The 12,666-nt window shown below is 35.0% G+C and overlaps 1 protein-coding gene across 3 annotated transcripts in view; it reads left to right on the top strand.

Moving 5' to 3' along the window:
- Window positions 1–12,666, top strand: part of LOC148940139 (RING finger protein unkempt homolog) — a 96,388-nt gene that overhangs the window by 45,691 nt on the left and 38,031 nt on the right. For all 3 annotated transcript variants that reach the window (XM_089105839.1, XM_089105841.1, XM_089105840.1), the window contains exons 2-4: window positions 498–707; window positions 2,013–2,199; window positions 9,619–9,851. In XM_089105839.1, coding sequence (XP_088961965.1) covers window positions 498–707; window positions 2,013–2,199; window positions 9,619–9,851 — 630 coding nt within the window. The remainder of the gene's footprint in view (window positions 1–497; window positions 708–2,012; window positions 2,200–9,618; window positions 9,852–12,666) is intronic.

Raw genomic sequence — 12,666 nt, forward strand, 5'->3', positions numbered from 1 at the left:
AGAACCTTGCCTCTATTCAAGTACCACCAACAATAAGAAAAACATTTATTAGAGAACTTAAGATCAAACAAGTTTTTAATGCTCCCCCCAGCAGATTGTTTGTCTTTTTTCTTCCTTTTTGCAAATTATTTTAAACCAAAAATAGAATAATATTACACACAGGTTAAGTTCAGAGTGGGAAGGCGTTGTTTAATTTATCTCAAACCCAAAATCAACATTTATAAGAAATCCTCCACGATTTGTCTAAAGGATGCTTAGATAGGTTACTTTATTGTATCTTTGGCCCACCTTCTCCTTGGAAACAAGCTATTGTTACCTACCCGCTCCTTCCAAGGCTTATACCACTGAGCACTTATCTCTAGTCAATAATGCTGTAAAAATATTGGCAGCAGATTGATTTAATGTTATTGTATGTCTTAGCCCATATCTATAAGTACTTTCTTAGATGCTGTAATTACTTTTCTGTATTTTTACTTTAAACCATGTTTCTTTTTCAGGTATTTGAGAGAATTTCGGGTTGAACAGTGCCCTCTTTTTGTACAACACAAATGCACTCAACATAGACCTTTCACTTGTTTTCATTGGCATTTTCCTAATCAAAAAAGAAGGAGACCTACAAAGAAAAAAGATGGAACCTTCAACTATAGTCCTGATAATTATTGTTCAAAATATGATGAGAATAGTGGAGTTTGCAGTGATGGGGATGAGTAAGTTGTACTTCGTTAACGCATTAAATATGTACAGTTTGTAGAACCAAGGACATCAGTCACTAAAATAGAGTAAAGCAGACATGGTTAACCTTTTTTGGCAAAGGGCTATTGTCATTAGGGTAAATTAGCTTGTGTCCACATGATTCAGTATTTGCATGTATTAAATAGGATCTTAAGATAATTCAATTAATTTGTGTATTAATTAATAGCTTTTTTTAACTGCCATTGGGGACAAATTCCAGTGTTACGTCCACTTTTTGCTGCAAAGAATGAACACTACAAGGTGAGTGAGCAAATGCCTACTGAAAACTAACTTGAAATGGGAAGCTATTAACACTAATCAATTTCCTGGACCCCAAGAGCAAGGCTGCAATCATCATTAGACTAAAATCACTTCCGGATTTAGAGTAAAATTGGGGGGGGGGCAATGTCACAAAGGCGTCAATAATTGACCAAACTGATAAATTTACTTCAAAAAAGAATAAAAAAAAGATCGGAATGAAGGTGTCAGAAAATATTGAGGGGGGGGGGGGGAGTCGTCCACCCCCCCGTGCATCTGCCAATGTCTAAAATAGAAGTATGCACAAGGTCATGACAAAACAACAGTCAAGATAAATAATAAAAATATCTGGCACACTTGCTTTTATTGTTAAAGCAAACGTTATCATGCAGTCATTAATGCACAAAGACTGTTTAATGCACAAAGACAATGCAGTTCAGTTGGCTCATAAATAAAATCTTGGTTGGGCGTTTCTTAAAACGGATATTCTGTTAAATAAACAGAGTTATAATGTGTAAGAGGACAAAAAGAATGAATTTTTGCAAACACAGTGTGTTGGGAATGGAAAAAGTCTGGCTCTTTCATTTTTATCTTATTCAAAATAGTATTACTTATTTCATAGATAATTTCATTGTGTGTCTTACTAGTATAAGAACTTCAACAGAAACAAATAACTGCATGCACGACTTCCCAAAGTTGTGTCCCTGTCACTATTGGGGAACATGTCATATGTGTCATTTATTCTGAAGGTGAAGTTTGAGTCGGATCTAGATCTATGGACCCTAGTTTGTCACCTAATTTTAAATATATGTATATAGCCATAACGGTACATAACCTGAGAAGGGATTTGTGTGACCTTTGGGCTATGCTTGATTGTGACACTCCTCTTAGCTGATATTTGAGGAATGTTAACCCAATTATAACTTAACCCAACCCACAATCAGCTATAACTGTTCCCCTATAATTCATATCCATAAAAAAGGTATAAACAAACCAAAATTGTTAATTTGTTTTATTGATAGATGCGCTCTACTTCACCGAGTGGCTGGCGATGTAGAAAGAAGATACCACTTAAGGTATTACAAGTCTGGGATGTGTGTCCATGATACAGATGCAAGAGGATTCTGTGTAAAAAACGGAGCTCATTGCGCTTTCGCCCATGGAACACAGGATTTAAGAACACCTATTTATGACATTAGAGAACTTCAAGTAAGAAACGTTGTTTGTTGAAGTAAATAATTGAATTTTATTCAAAAAGGCAAATATAGGAAGGCCAGCTTGGGGCAGAATTCCAAGTTCTAAGGATCAACAGCCTTTAGCATTTCCTGGCAGGGCTCACAAGAACAGCTGGTTGATGGGGACAACTTTTTTCATGAGGCTTTGCTAAATAGGCTACTATTTTTTCATTTTGGAGACTCGCTGCTGCTCTCTAAGTACTTTCCTATTTTTCTTTTGAAATTTTGTGTGCTTTTATGAGGCTATAAACTTCTCCCATAAATATCCACAAGGAATCTTAATTTCAAATCTTACTGTGCCCTTTTGAAGCCGGAATATTTTTCTCTCCCCCTCCCCTCCCCCCTGCCTTGCTGGGTTGTAAACAGGCTCAGAGTGATGAGAGTACCAGATTCAGCTCAATGGGTATCATCCCCAGAGAAAAAGGATTTCAAAGAAACAAAATCAGTTTTGAAATTGCCTAGATCAGGAATGTATTTTATGCAAACATATTTCAAAGAACAATAATAATTATTTTTTGCAGAATGTTTGTTTCTATTTTTTATTTGGAACAGAAGTTACTTTTTCAGCTTCAGTTATGAAAATTTTGTCTACAGTACCAGCGTTTCATTAAAGATCTCCATGTAGACTCGAAATGTCTTTCCTGAGATTTTATATTGAAACATGATTCTGTTGTTTTAAGTTTAAAGAATTTTGTAGTTATAAGTTTAAATTCATTCTTTTAATATTGAAAAAAAAACTGATTTCTGCCGTTAAGCTCGTTTCCGGCGCTTCAATAATTCGTCTTTTAAAACGTTGACCTTGGCCCTAAGTGGAAGCCTGCATAGTCGGTTTTGGTAGAAATCCCGACATTAGAAAGTAGTTCTAGTTTGATTATGGAAAGCCAGTTTGGAATGTGTCGTCCTGGTCCCAGACTACATATAGTTAAAGTGAGAATATCAATCCTCTTTTCATGTCTTATGTTCTTATAAGAAGTAAAGATCATATTTTTTCTTCAAGAGCATTCAGTTTTTTTAATGCTTTAAATTTAATCTTTTCAAAATATCAAAAGCTTTTTCAATCGTAGTCCAAGCTATCCTAATTTCTGAATAACCGTTAATTTGAAGTTTTGTATACACTCGAGACCCCCTTTTATCAAGGTTAAACTGTTTTTCTTGTAAACCTTATCTTTTTTTTCTCAGATTAGCTTGTGACGGTCGTTTCCGTGTATAAATTTTCCACACTCCTCGATTCTAAAACTTATTTAATGACTTTACACTTTGTAACTTACACTTTTTTAATTTATTGAAATGGTACATCTCTTCCATACGTAAAAAAAAGTAGAAAAAATGACATAGTTAGCCAGTGAACTGTAATACTTTGGCCGCGTTGTGAGGGTACACCTATAGCTAAGTCCTGGCAGAATGCTAAAAATTCTGCCAAGTGAAGTCGACGAGTCAATTGTGGCTGTTGTGCCATATTTAATGCAAGATTATCTAGTCTTCCTATAGTATTTGTGAAAAAGATGCTTTGGAAACGTCTCAAATGAATATACAGCCTAATTTTGCCTTGGAGAGACAATTTTTTTAATTTGGATTAAAAAGCAGAAGCTAGCGTAATGTTCTTCCCTGTGAAGGCATTTTTTTGTTTGGCCCTCTTGAAATTTGGCCGCCCACGGAAGATTTGCCTTGCGTCACAACCTAGCTTAAAGTTCTCATTTCCAAAATTCCACAGAAGGTTGCCATGAGAAATACACCAATGCAAAGTTTAATATTGATATAGTAAGTTTATTTAAATATTAGGAAACTACATACGGAATTTAATACACTTTTATTTTGCGTCTGAGAATACCCAAACTCGAAACCCAGTTTCCAAGCTGCTGTATGATAATAGTGAGATAAAACACGTGTTAGGATTTTTAAAACTGTTTACACATATGTAATGCTGATTAAATAAGAAATGTTGGAAAATTACATTTGCTTCACCAGTCTAGTTTTCTATTATAGCAATTTAGCACCAAAGAATGACGATAGATGCCACTGTACCATCTTATTACACATAGTCTTTATTCTGCGTCATCAAAATATTATTAATAATGTTTAGTAAACTTTCTTCCATTACCTATGTGATTGTACAAGTAAACCATTTCGTCTGAGTGTCAAGTGATAAAAAAAAGCTAGGATTGGTGGGCCAGTTTATTTTCAGAATCTAAGGCACTCTGAAGTGTCACTATAGATGCGATACTGAGAGAACTTTAAAGAAAAAGATGACACCTAGGTGAAACCTAGTTTTTACTTTTGTTCAGAGCAACGTCAAAGAGGTTTTTTGGCATATTCTTTGTCAATTTATTAAACTGAATTGAATAGAATATGTTGATAAAGATTTCGCGTACAGAGCAGTTGCAAAATTAGTTATTAATACAAAAATTTAAAGGGTATTCTGCAAAAGTCAGAATTACAAAACTATTTATAATGATACCCATTAATTAAAAGCAACAAAGATGTTGGAATTTACTCATCATATATTCGCATATTGAGGGGGCCTTTCCTTAGAATTGACAAAGGCCCCGTATCTCCCCTCCCTCGAAAAACAGAGAAAAACCAGTCTAAAATGTTTTCCTTAAATTATACGCTACTGTTAAACCCTGGATGGCACAGTGGGGTTGATTTCTTCTTGGTAATACCGAACCTGGAATTTGAACTGGAGACAAAAATGGAAAAGTCCACTTCTAAATTTATAATGAGGACCTTACCTTATACCCTAGTTCCTCCAGTGCCTCCGGAGGCACACAGGGCATTGGTGAGTAGTCTCCAATCTTGCCTCATGTTATCCGCTGCATATATGTCTTCCCACTCTGGGATGAGACTCGTCTGGAGAGCTCTTCTGTCACATTCATATGTCCTACGGAGCGTATTCTTTGACCTTCCTCAATGATGGGTGCCTTCCAGTTGCCAGTGGAGGTGTATTTTAGGAAGTCTGTGATCTGGCATGCGGAGGATGTGTCCAAAGTATCGCCATCTATGTTGTCGTACAACGGTTGCAATATCTGGATTGCGTGTGCGGGTACGTATCTCGTCATTGCCGACACGGTCTCTCCTACTGATTCTAAGGATTCGGCGAAGACAGTTATTCTCAAAGGCGCTAAGGCGTTTCTCATAAGGAGGACAATTTCAACTTTCCAAAGAAGCACTTGTTTCCCGGATAGGCCATAAAATAACGTGTTCTACCAAAATTCAGAAGTAAAACAAGAGCTTAGATTGAAGTTTAAATTGTCTACTTTGCTAACTCAAAATTTCATCGAAATTGAAAAGCTATAATTGACACCCTTTCTCTTTTTTCTTTTCGTTGGAACATAAGTTCAAGTTGAAACAAAATGAAACAAAATATATTATGGCACAACAGCCACAATCGACTCGTCGACTTCACTTGGCAGAATTTTTAGCATTTTGCCAGGACTTAGCTATAGGTGCACCCCCACAACGCGGCCAAAGTATTACAGTTCACTGGCTAACTATGTCATTTTTTATACTTTTTTTTACGTATGGAAGAGATGTACCATTTCCATAAATTAAAAAAAATGTAAGTTACAAAGTGTGAAGTCATTAAATAAATTTTAAAATCGAGGAGTGTGGAAAATTTATACACGGAAACGACCGTCACAAGCTAATCTTAGAAAAAAGATAAGGTTTACAAAGAAAAAAAAAACAAAAAAAAACAAAAAAAAACAGTTTAACCTTGATAAGAAGGGGGTCTCAAGTGGACACAAAACTTCAAATTAACGGTTATTCCGAAATTGGGATAGCTTGGACTACGATGGAAAAAGTTTTTGACATTTAGAAAAGATTAAATTCTAAGCATTAAAAAAACTGAATGCTCTTGAAGTAAAAATTTGATCTTTACTTCGAACATAATTATATGTATTTTGAGACCAGGACGACGCATTCCAAACTGGCTTTCCATAGTCAAACTAGAACTACTTTCTAATGTCGTGATTTCTACCAAAACCGACTACACAGGTTCTCCACTTAGGGCCAAGATCAACGGTTTAAAAGACGGAAAGAATTATTGAAGCCCCGAAATCAACCTTAACGGCAGAAATCCTAAACTCGACGTAATTTGCACAAATCTTTCAGAATATTGTAATGAACCTCAAGACCCACCTCCCCTTGGTGGTAGCTACCACTACATGATAAAGTGGGCTCCGCTGCCTTCGTATGAAGTAAAGTATGTCATTGAGAAGGTTTCCTATCGTCTTCTTTCGGATAGGGGCCTCTTAAAATTTGGAAATTGGATTACATTCCAGACCTGGGATGAGGTAGCAAATTTAGAGTCCTCTGATGAAAAAGCTAAATTTTTGCAAGATGAACTAAGAAAAAAATATGAAGAATGCTTTCCCGAGAAAACGTTCAAGCGGTGTAACACACATCGTCCTTACATAACCCAAGAAATTAAAGATTTGATTCAGTATAAAATTCAACTACGAAAAGAAGGGGAAATAGGAAATGCTAATATGCTCCGCAACAAAGTACGTAAAATGATACGAAAAACTGCGGCTGAGTATTACCACAAAAAAATTGATAATCTTTTTGAATCAAAGCCTAGCATGTGGTATAAGGAAATAAAACGAATTTATGGCAAAATCCTCTAGTGGTGTTGATTTTTGTTCAGATTCTAACAATGAAACAGTTGCTAACCAGTTAAATGGTCATTTGGCAAGAATAATCCAGTCTTTACCGCGTCTTGCTGTAAATAAAACAAACCAAGAGTATCAGAAAATTCCACACGATGGCATACCTTTACCTACTATTTCTGAGGATCAAGTTTTTGTAAAATAAAGAAACTCAAACGAATTAGTATAACTCCTATAGATATTCCGATTGAACTTATAAAGGTATTTCCTGACAAATTGACTAAGCCACTAACACAAATTTTTAATTGCGTTTCAACTTCTTCAGTTTACCCACAAATATGGAAAACGGGGTATGCTTCTCCTATCCCTAAAAAAGATACTGAACTTAATTTTGATGGTGTGAGGCCAATAACTTTGACCCCCTTGTTCAGCAAAATATATTAAAGTTTTGTAGCAAATTGGCTAAAAGCTGAAGATGAACCCTTATTAGATCCTCTTCAGTATGGTAACAGAAACAATACATCAATATCCCATTATCTAGTCAGTCTTTTACATTTTATTTTTATGCATGTTGATGAACCCGCTAAATGACTGAACTTAATAACAATTGAATTTAAAAAGGGTTTCGATTTGATTGATCATAACATTTTAATTTCTTAGCTTTTAATTGATTTTAGAGTGAATGTTGCTGTTGTGAAAAGGATTCAGAGTTTTGTAATAAATAGGTTCCAAATTTTACAATATAAGAAGTCTTTCTCTGAACCCAAGCCAGTATTTTGTGATGTACCTCAAGGCGCCATTGTGGGTCCTATTCTTTTTCTAGTTATGATCAATGATATCGCTAATGATTTTGAAGACCGCTGGAAATATTTTAACGACCTTACCCTTGGAGAAATTTGTGAAGCAAATGAATGTAGCAAAGCTCAAATTTTAATTAATAACGTGAAGACTAAAGCTTCCAATTCAAATATGAAAGTAAATGACAGTAAATCTTCAATTTTAACTATTTCATTTTTAAATTCTTCTGAACCAAATTTTCTACCAACTATCTCTGATTTTCTTAAAGTAAGGAAAATTATACTCTTGGGTTCTGGACTGGTACTTGAGGTACCAGTGATTTAAAATGGGAAGCAAACACATCTAGTCTAGTAAAAAAGGGGAATGCTGGGCTGCAGATGATCAAGCTTATGTCGAAACATGGTGCCCCTCCAGATCACCTTCTCCGAATATTTATATCTTTTATTCGCCCAATTCTGAATATGCAGCTCCTGTATGGCATTTTGGACTGACTACTGAGCAAAGCGCCAGGATCGAAAGAGCTCTAATGATAGTTTCAAAGCAGGCAGAAATGTCGTATGAAGAGCTGCTGACAAAGTTTAAAATGCAAACTCTGAATAAAAAGAAGAGAGAAACTCTGCATGGATTTCGGAAGAAAATCTCTGATCCACCCAATCCACAAAACCCTTTTGCCCCCTCGATCCACAACAACACGACTCCAGCGCATGGTTGCAGTACCTGTTGACAAACTTCAGCCGGTACACTTTGCCCATCAGTGGTTAGTGAAAGGTTTCACACCTGGTTTTGTAAAACTGTACAATAACATTCAAGAGGATTTACTAGGGTTTTTTTTATGTTAAATATTCAATTTTTAATGTGACTATGCTTGTATAATGTAACTGATGCTTTTTAATGTGACTATACCAAAGAAATTTGGCAGTATCATGAAGATTTTGGTGAAAATAAAAGTTTTCTTTTTTATAAATATATAGCCCAAATTATATATTTTCCTTTTATTCGGTCACTTCTCTTGATCTTGTCTCACGCTAAGCTGAAAGAAACTAATAAAAACCGGTTCTGCAATGCGTAAAAGAATGAACAACTTGAGCGGTAGGGGATATTTCATACAAGTACCGTTTAAATTACTATTATAAATTTAATTCGATTCAAGGTCTACAATTTGAGCTTTGTGAGCCGAGCTAACGCACAAGATTGATCCAAGCTGATCCAAGTTTAACCCCTATCCAAAATGAAAATGACGCGAAATGTTTTGAATCTCATCATTGCTTGGAACGACCAGGTACCTCAATATGTATTTCTAAATGTTTTTTTTTGTACGATTTTCTATCGTAAGATTAAAAAAAAAAGAAGAGATCTCACAATCAACTAGTAGGTGTAGAACAAGGCCGTATTCAGGTAGGGGGAAGAGTACCAGGTTAAATTAAAATGGGGCGCAGATTGGGCTGCCCAATGTGCACCCGATTCTCTATGTTATGAGTTTTTTTTTTTTCTCCAAATTCCCAATGTAGGCGTTGAAGGGAAAGCAGATTTTCTTCGGATTGGTCTTGGGCACCGCCGCAGCGCTGGCTATGATTGACAACCTGTGATGACCTGTAATTGACGATGTAGCAGGGTCTGGAAGTACATGGAGGTTCTATATTACGGTTTTGTAATAATCAAATACCAAGACACATGTTTTTACTATTTTGATGGGCTATTGATATTTTCATCCGTCCTTGGGCAAATTGTTTTATTTCATAAAATTCCTAATAAGCAGATCTTACTAAACGACGATGAACATACTAACATACTCTTATCTGAACATACTAAAAATACTGCTGGAATGGAGAAATTGATTGAACTTGGAAACCTATTTAGACAGCAAGCCAAATGTGTTTATAGGTAAGCCATATAAAAATGCTAAGTGGGAAAGCCAAGTAAAGTGGGAAAGGGTGTAGATGTAGGTAAGACAAGAATTGATTCATCATTTAATAAATTTCTTTTTGAAGGCAATTGAAAATCCAGAGCTTGATATTTCTACTTTACAAGGTCCAAATGCATTAGATAAAGAAAGGAATTTAATGGCTGACGATCCGAAATGGCAAGACTCAGTGTATGTGCTCGCTAATTACAAAACAGAACAATGCAAAAAACCTCCGCGGCTTTGTCGTCAAGGATATGCCTGTCCTCAGTTTCACAATAACAAGGACCGTAGAAGGACGCCAAGAAAATTTAAATATCGGTAAGCTGGATTTGAATTCTCTCTTTTTTGTTGTTGGTAACAGTAAGGAGCCACGTTTATAAACATTAAATAAGCGAAATTTCTACCGCTCTCTCCCCCTTCTTCTTACCCTACAATTGTATTTCTTTTTTTTACCTTAAAAATTCTTTGTATCTTACAAAATTTTGTTTTTATGTACAAATTTCTTTACCTTCAATAAAATTATAAGGTAAACTTGTTTTTCTCTTAAAATTTTTAGGTAAAAGGTAAAATTTTAAGTGAAAGTTTTTTTGGCCTTAAAAAATCTTTTTACTTTACAATTGTTTAGTGTTTATTTTGCAAACTTTAAGCTTTCTTTTTTTCTCTTTTTAAATAAATCGTGTTTTGTGCTTTTTGTCTCAAGACTAAATTTGTCCTTGTATTTATTCCTTTTAAACCTGTGAGTTTTAATTGTGTTTACAGGTTTTAACGATTTTTACAACAGCTTTGTTATTTTTACTTTGACTAGACTTCCTGACAAGCCCAGTTATTTTGCTGTTTTTCGTGTTTATTGACTCCAGAAATAATTCTTTTCTTACGTTTCTCGGTTCTCACAAATTTCATAGTAAAAGAAAGAAAAACTTGATAATTTTTACGAACAAACAGCAGAAAAACATAGCTACTTTTCGCCTGCAGTCAATGATCTGCGTAGCGCAGGTACAGATGTCCTGATTCTCTGCCTTCAACCAGGAATGCAATTTGTGGCTGGGGGAAATAATCCAATGCTGGAATATTACCCCCCCCCCCCCTTGCCAGGTTCCTCTAGGTTTCTTTTTGGAGCTGGGTTGACTCTGGCTGATCTTGCAGTCACACCGCTGACCACCGTTCTAAACTAAATAATCAGTGATACCGGGACTCGGACTCCTGCCCTTACAGACGTAGAAGTGTCAGTCCAGCGTCCTAAGCATTTGGCTAGTACGGGCTACATTTTAAGAAAAAAAAAAAAAAAAAACAGATAAATGATTTCTGGTTTCATGTAAGAAAAGTAAGTGGTTGCTGTGGATCCCGTAGAATGATCAATAACGGCTTAACTATAGTAGTTTCCGCCCGAAATACAATTTCCAGGAAATGTATTTTGATTTTCTACAACTATACTTGGAGAATAAAAATCACAAACATCAAAAACAAGAAGAATAATAGGGAATTCTTTTCGTAAGACAGTAGTAATAATTTGAATGAATATTTCGACCCTATGTCCAAGGGCCGTCCTCAGAAAAACATAAATATATGAATGAAAAAAGACTTACAACAACATACGGTCAATAAAACTAAAATGATTTTTTTTTTTTTTAACAGTCCCAGCATCCTTACTTCAGCGAAGTTCAACCAGGACTGATAAATAAAGTGAGGTGAAACAGGGCAATTCATTGAAATGAAAGAAGAATAATTAAAAACACGTTTTTATTATGTAAGAAACATTGGCCAATGCTAATGTTTTTTGTTTCTGCTTTGAGCAGCCATGTTTTTGGAAATCCTAGCCACAAAATACCTTTTGATACCATGCATCAGAGAACTAATAGAAAAGTTGACGCAGAGTTTCGCGGAAGAAATCCATGAATTGAAGTTAACGAGTTGCGTGGCTTTAGCTTGTCACTAAAGATGTGGTCTAGATTCTCTAAATGCTTTCTAGTTATCCTAAGTAGTGACTCGAAAATCTTCAGTTGTTTTGATCAACAGCTGCCAAGGCAACTAGTAATTATCAAGTTAGAATTATTGTACTAGGACTATTTGCCCCTCAGTTTTGAAAAGAAGTATGCTGTCCATTGTGTATCAAGTTACCAATTGACATCAAATAATTTTAGTTCAAATAATTTGAATAATACGTTCCAGGTTTGTTTAAAAAAAAATCGTGACAATTATTGTTTTGCCCTGATATTGATGCAGTGCACCTAACAACATGCTCCCTTGCTCAGCAATTTATTGTGTTGCTACTTTAGCGAGTATTTTTTAGATTTAGTTTTAATTGTTATTTGTGTGCTTTATTCGCACCAAACACAATTTGTTTCACCATGCGGCGTTGAAATAGTTTTCCTTTTTTTATTTCATAAAATAAAATACTTGAATAAATCTCATCCTGAATGAGGCCCTAATGGTTATAATTGTTATAGTCAGGTCCCGAATCATGCCCTAAAGGTCGTAGTAGTTTAAATTGTTATAATTTTTGATGGAAGGATAAGCACTGTTCTATATTCTAAAATTGAATAAAAATAAAATGTGACAATAAATATACGTTTTTATGACTAGGTTTCATAGCCCACATCTGGTTATGCTTAGATATGAGATACGCTATAGCGGTTCCCATGGAACTCAACCCCCATTTAACTTAACCCATTTAACTCACCTAAAAAAGTATGGCAAACCGTTAAGAGAGAATCGTTTGTAGGAAACACGGGCTTAGTAGGAAACAAAAAAACAGTGTCGTTATATACAGTTATAGCTTCCTTGCAGAACTAAAACAAGTTCAAAACGAATTCAATTCACATTATTAAACTTTTGATAAATATTCATATATAGGTTTTGATAGGTTTTGATAAATATTCCCGTTTGTTTTATGAAATTCTCTCAAATTAGACAGATTCTTTGGTTTAAATTATTTATGTTGGTTACAAAATAGTTAGGTATGGCTAATATACAAAACATAGGCTGGTTAAATAATATACACAAATATGCACATTGAACTTGCAAAAATGGTTCTTTTATATTGGGCCTAATGGAAAGCAAAAGTAAAAAAAAATTAATGCAACTAATATTTTTGTTTAGATTTTATAATTAACGTTATGATTTTGCTTGGTAACGC

The sequence above is a fragment of the Artemia sp. Qi Xiang Cuo genome, chromosome 20 (genome assembly GCF_049724085.1).
Source record: "Artemia sp. Qi Xiang Cuo chromosome 20, ASM4972408v1, whole genome shotgun sequence".
In the NCBI taxonomy this organism is placed as follows: domain Eukaryota; kingdom Metazoa; phylum Arthropoda; class Branchiopoda; order Anostraca; family Artemiidae; genus Artemia; species Artemia sp. Qi Xiang Cuo.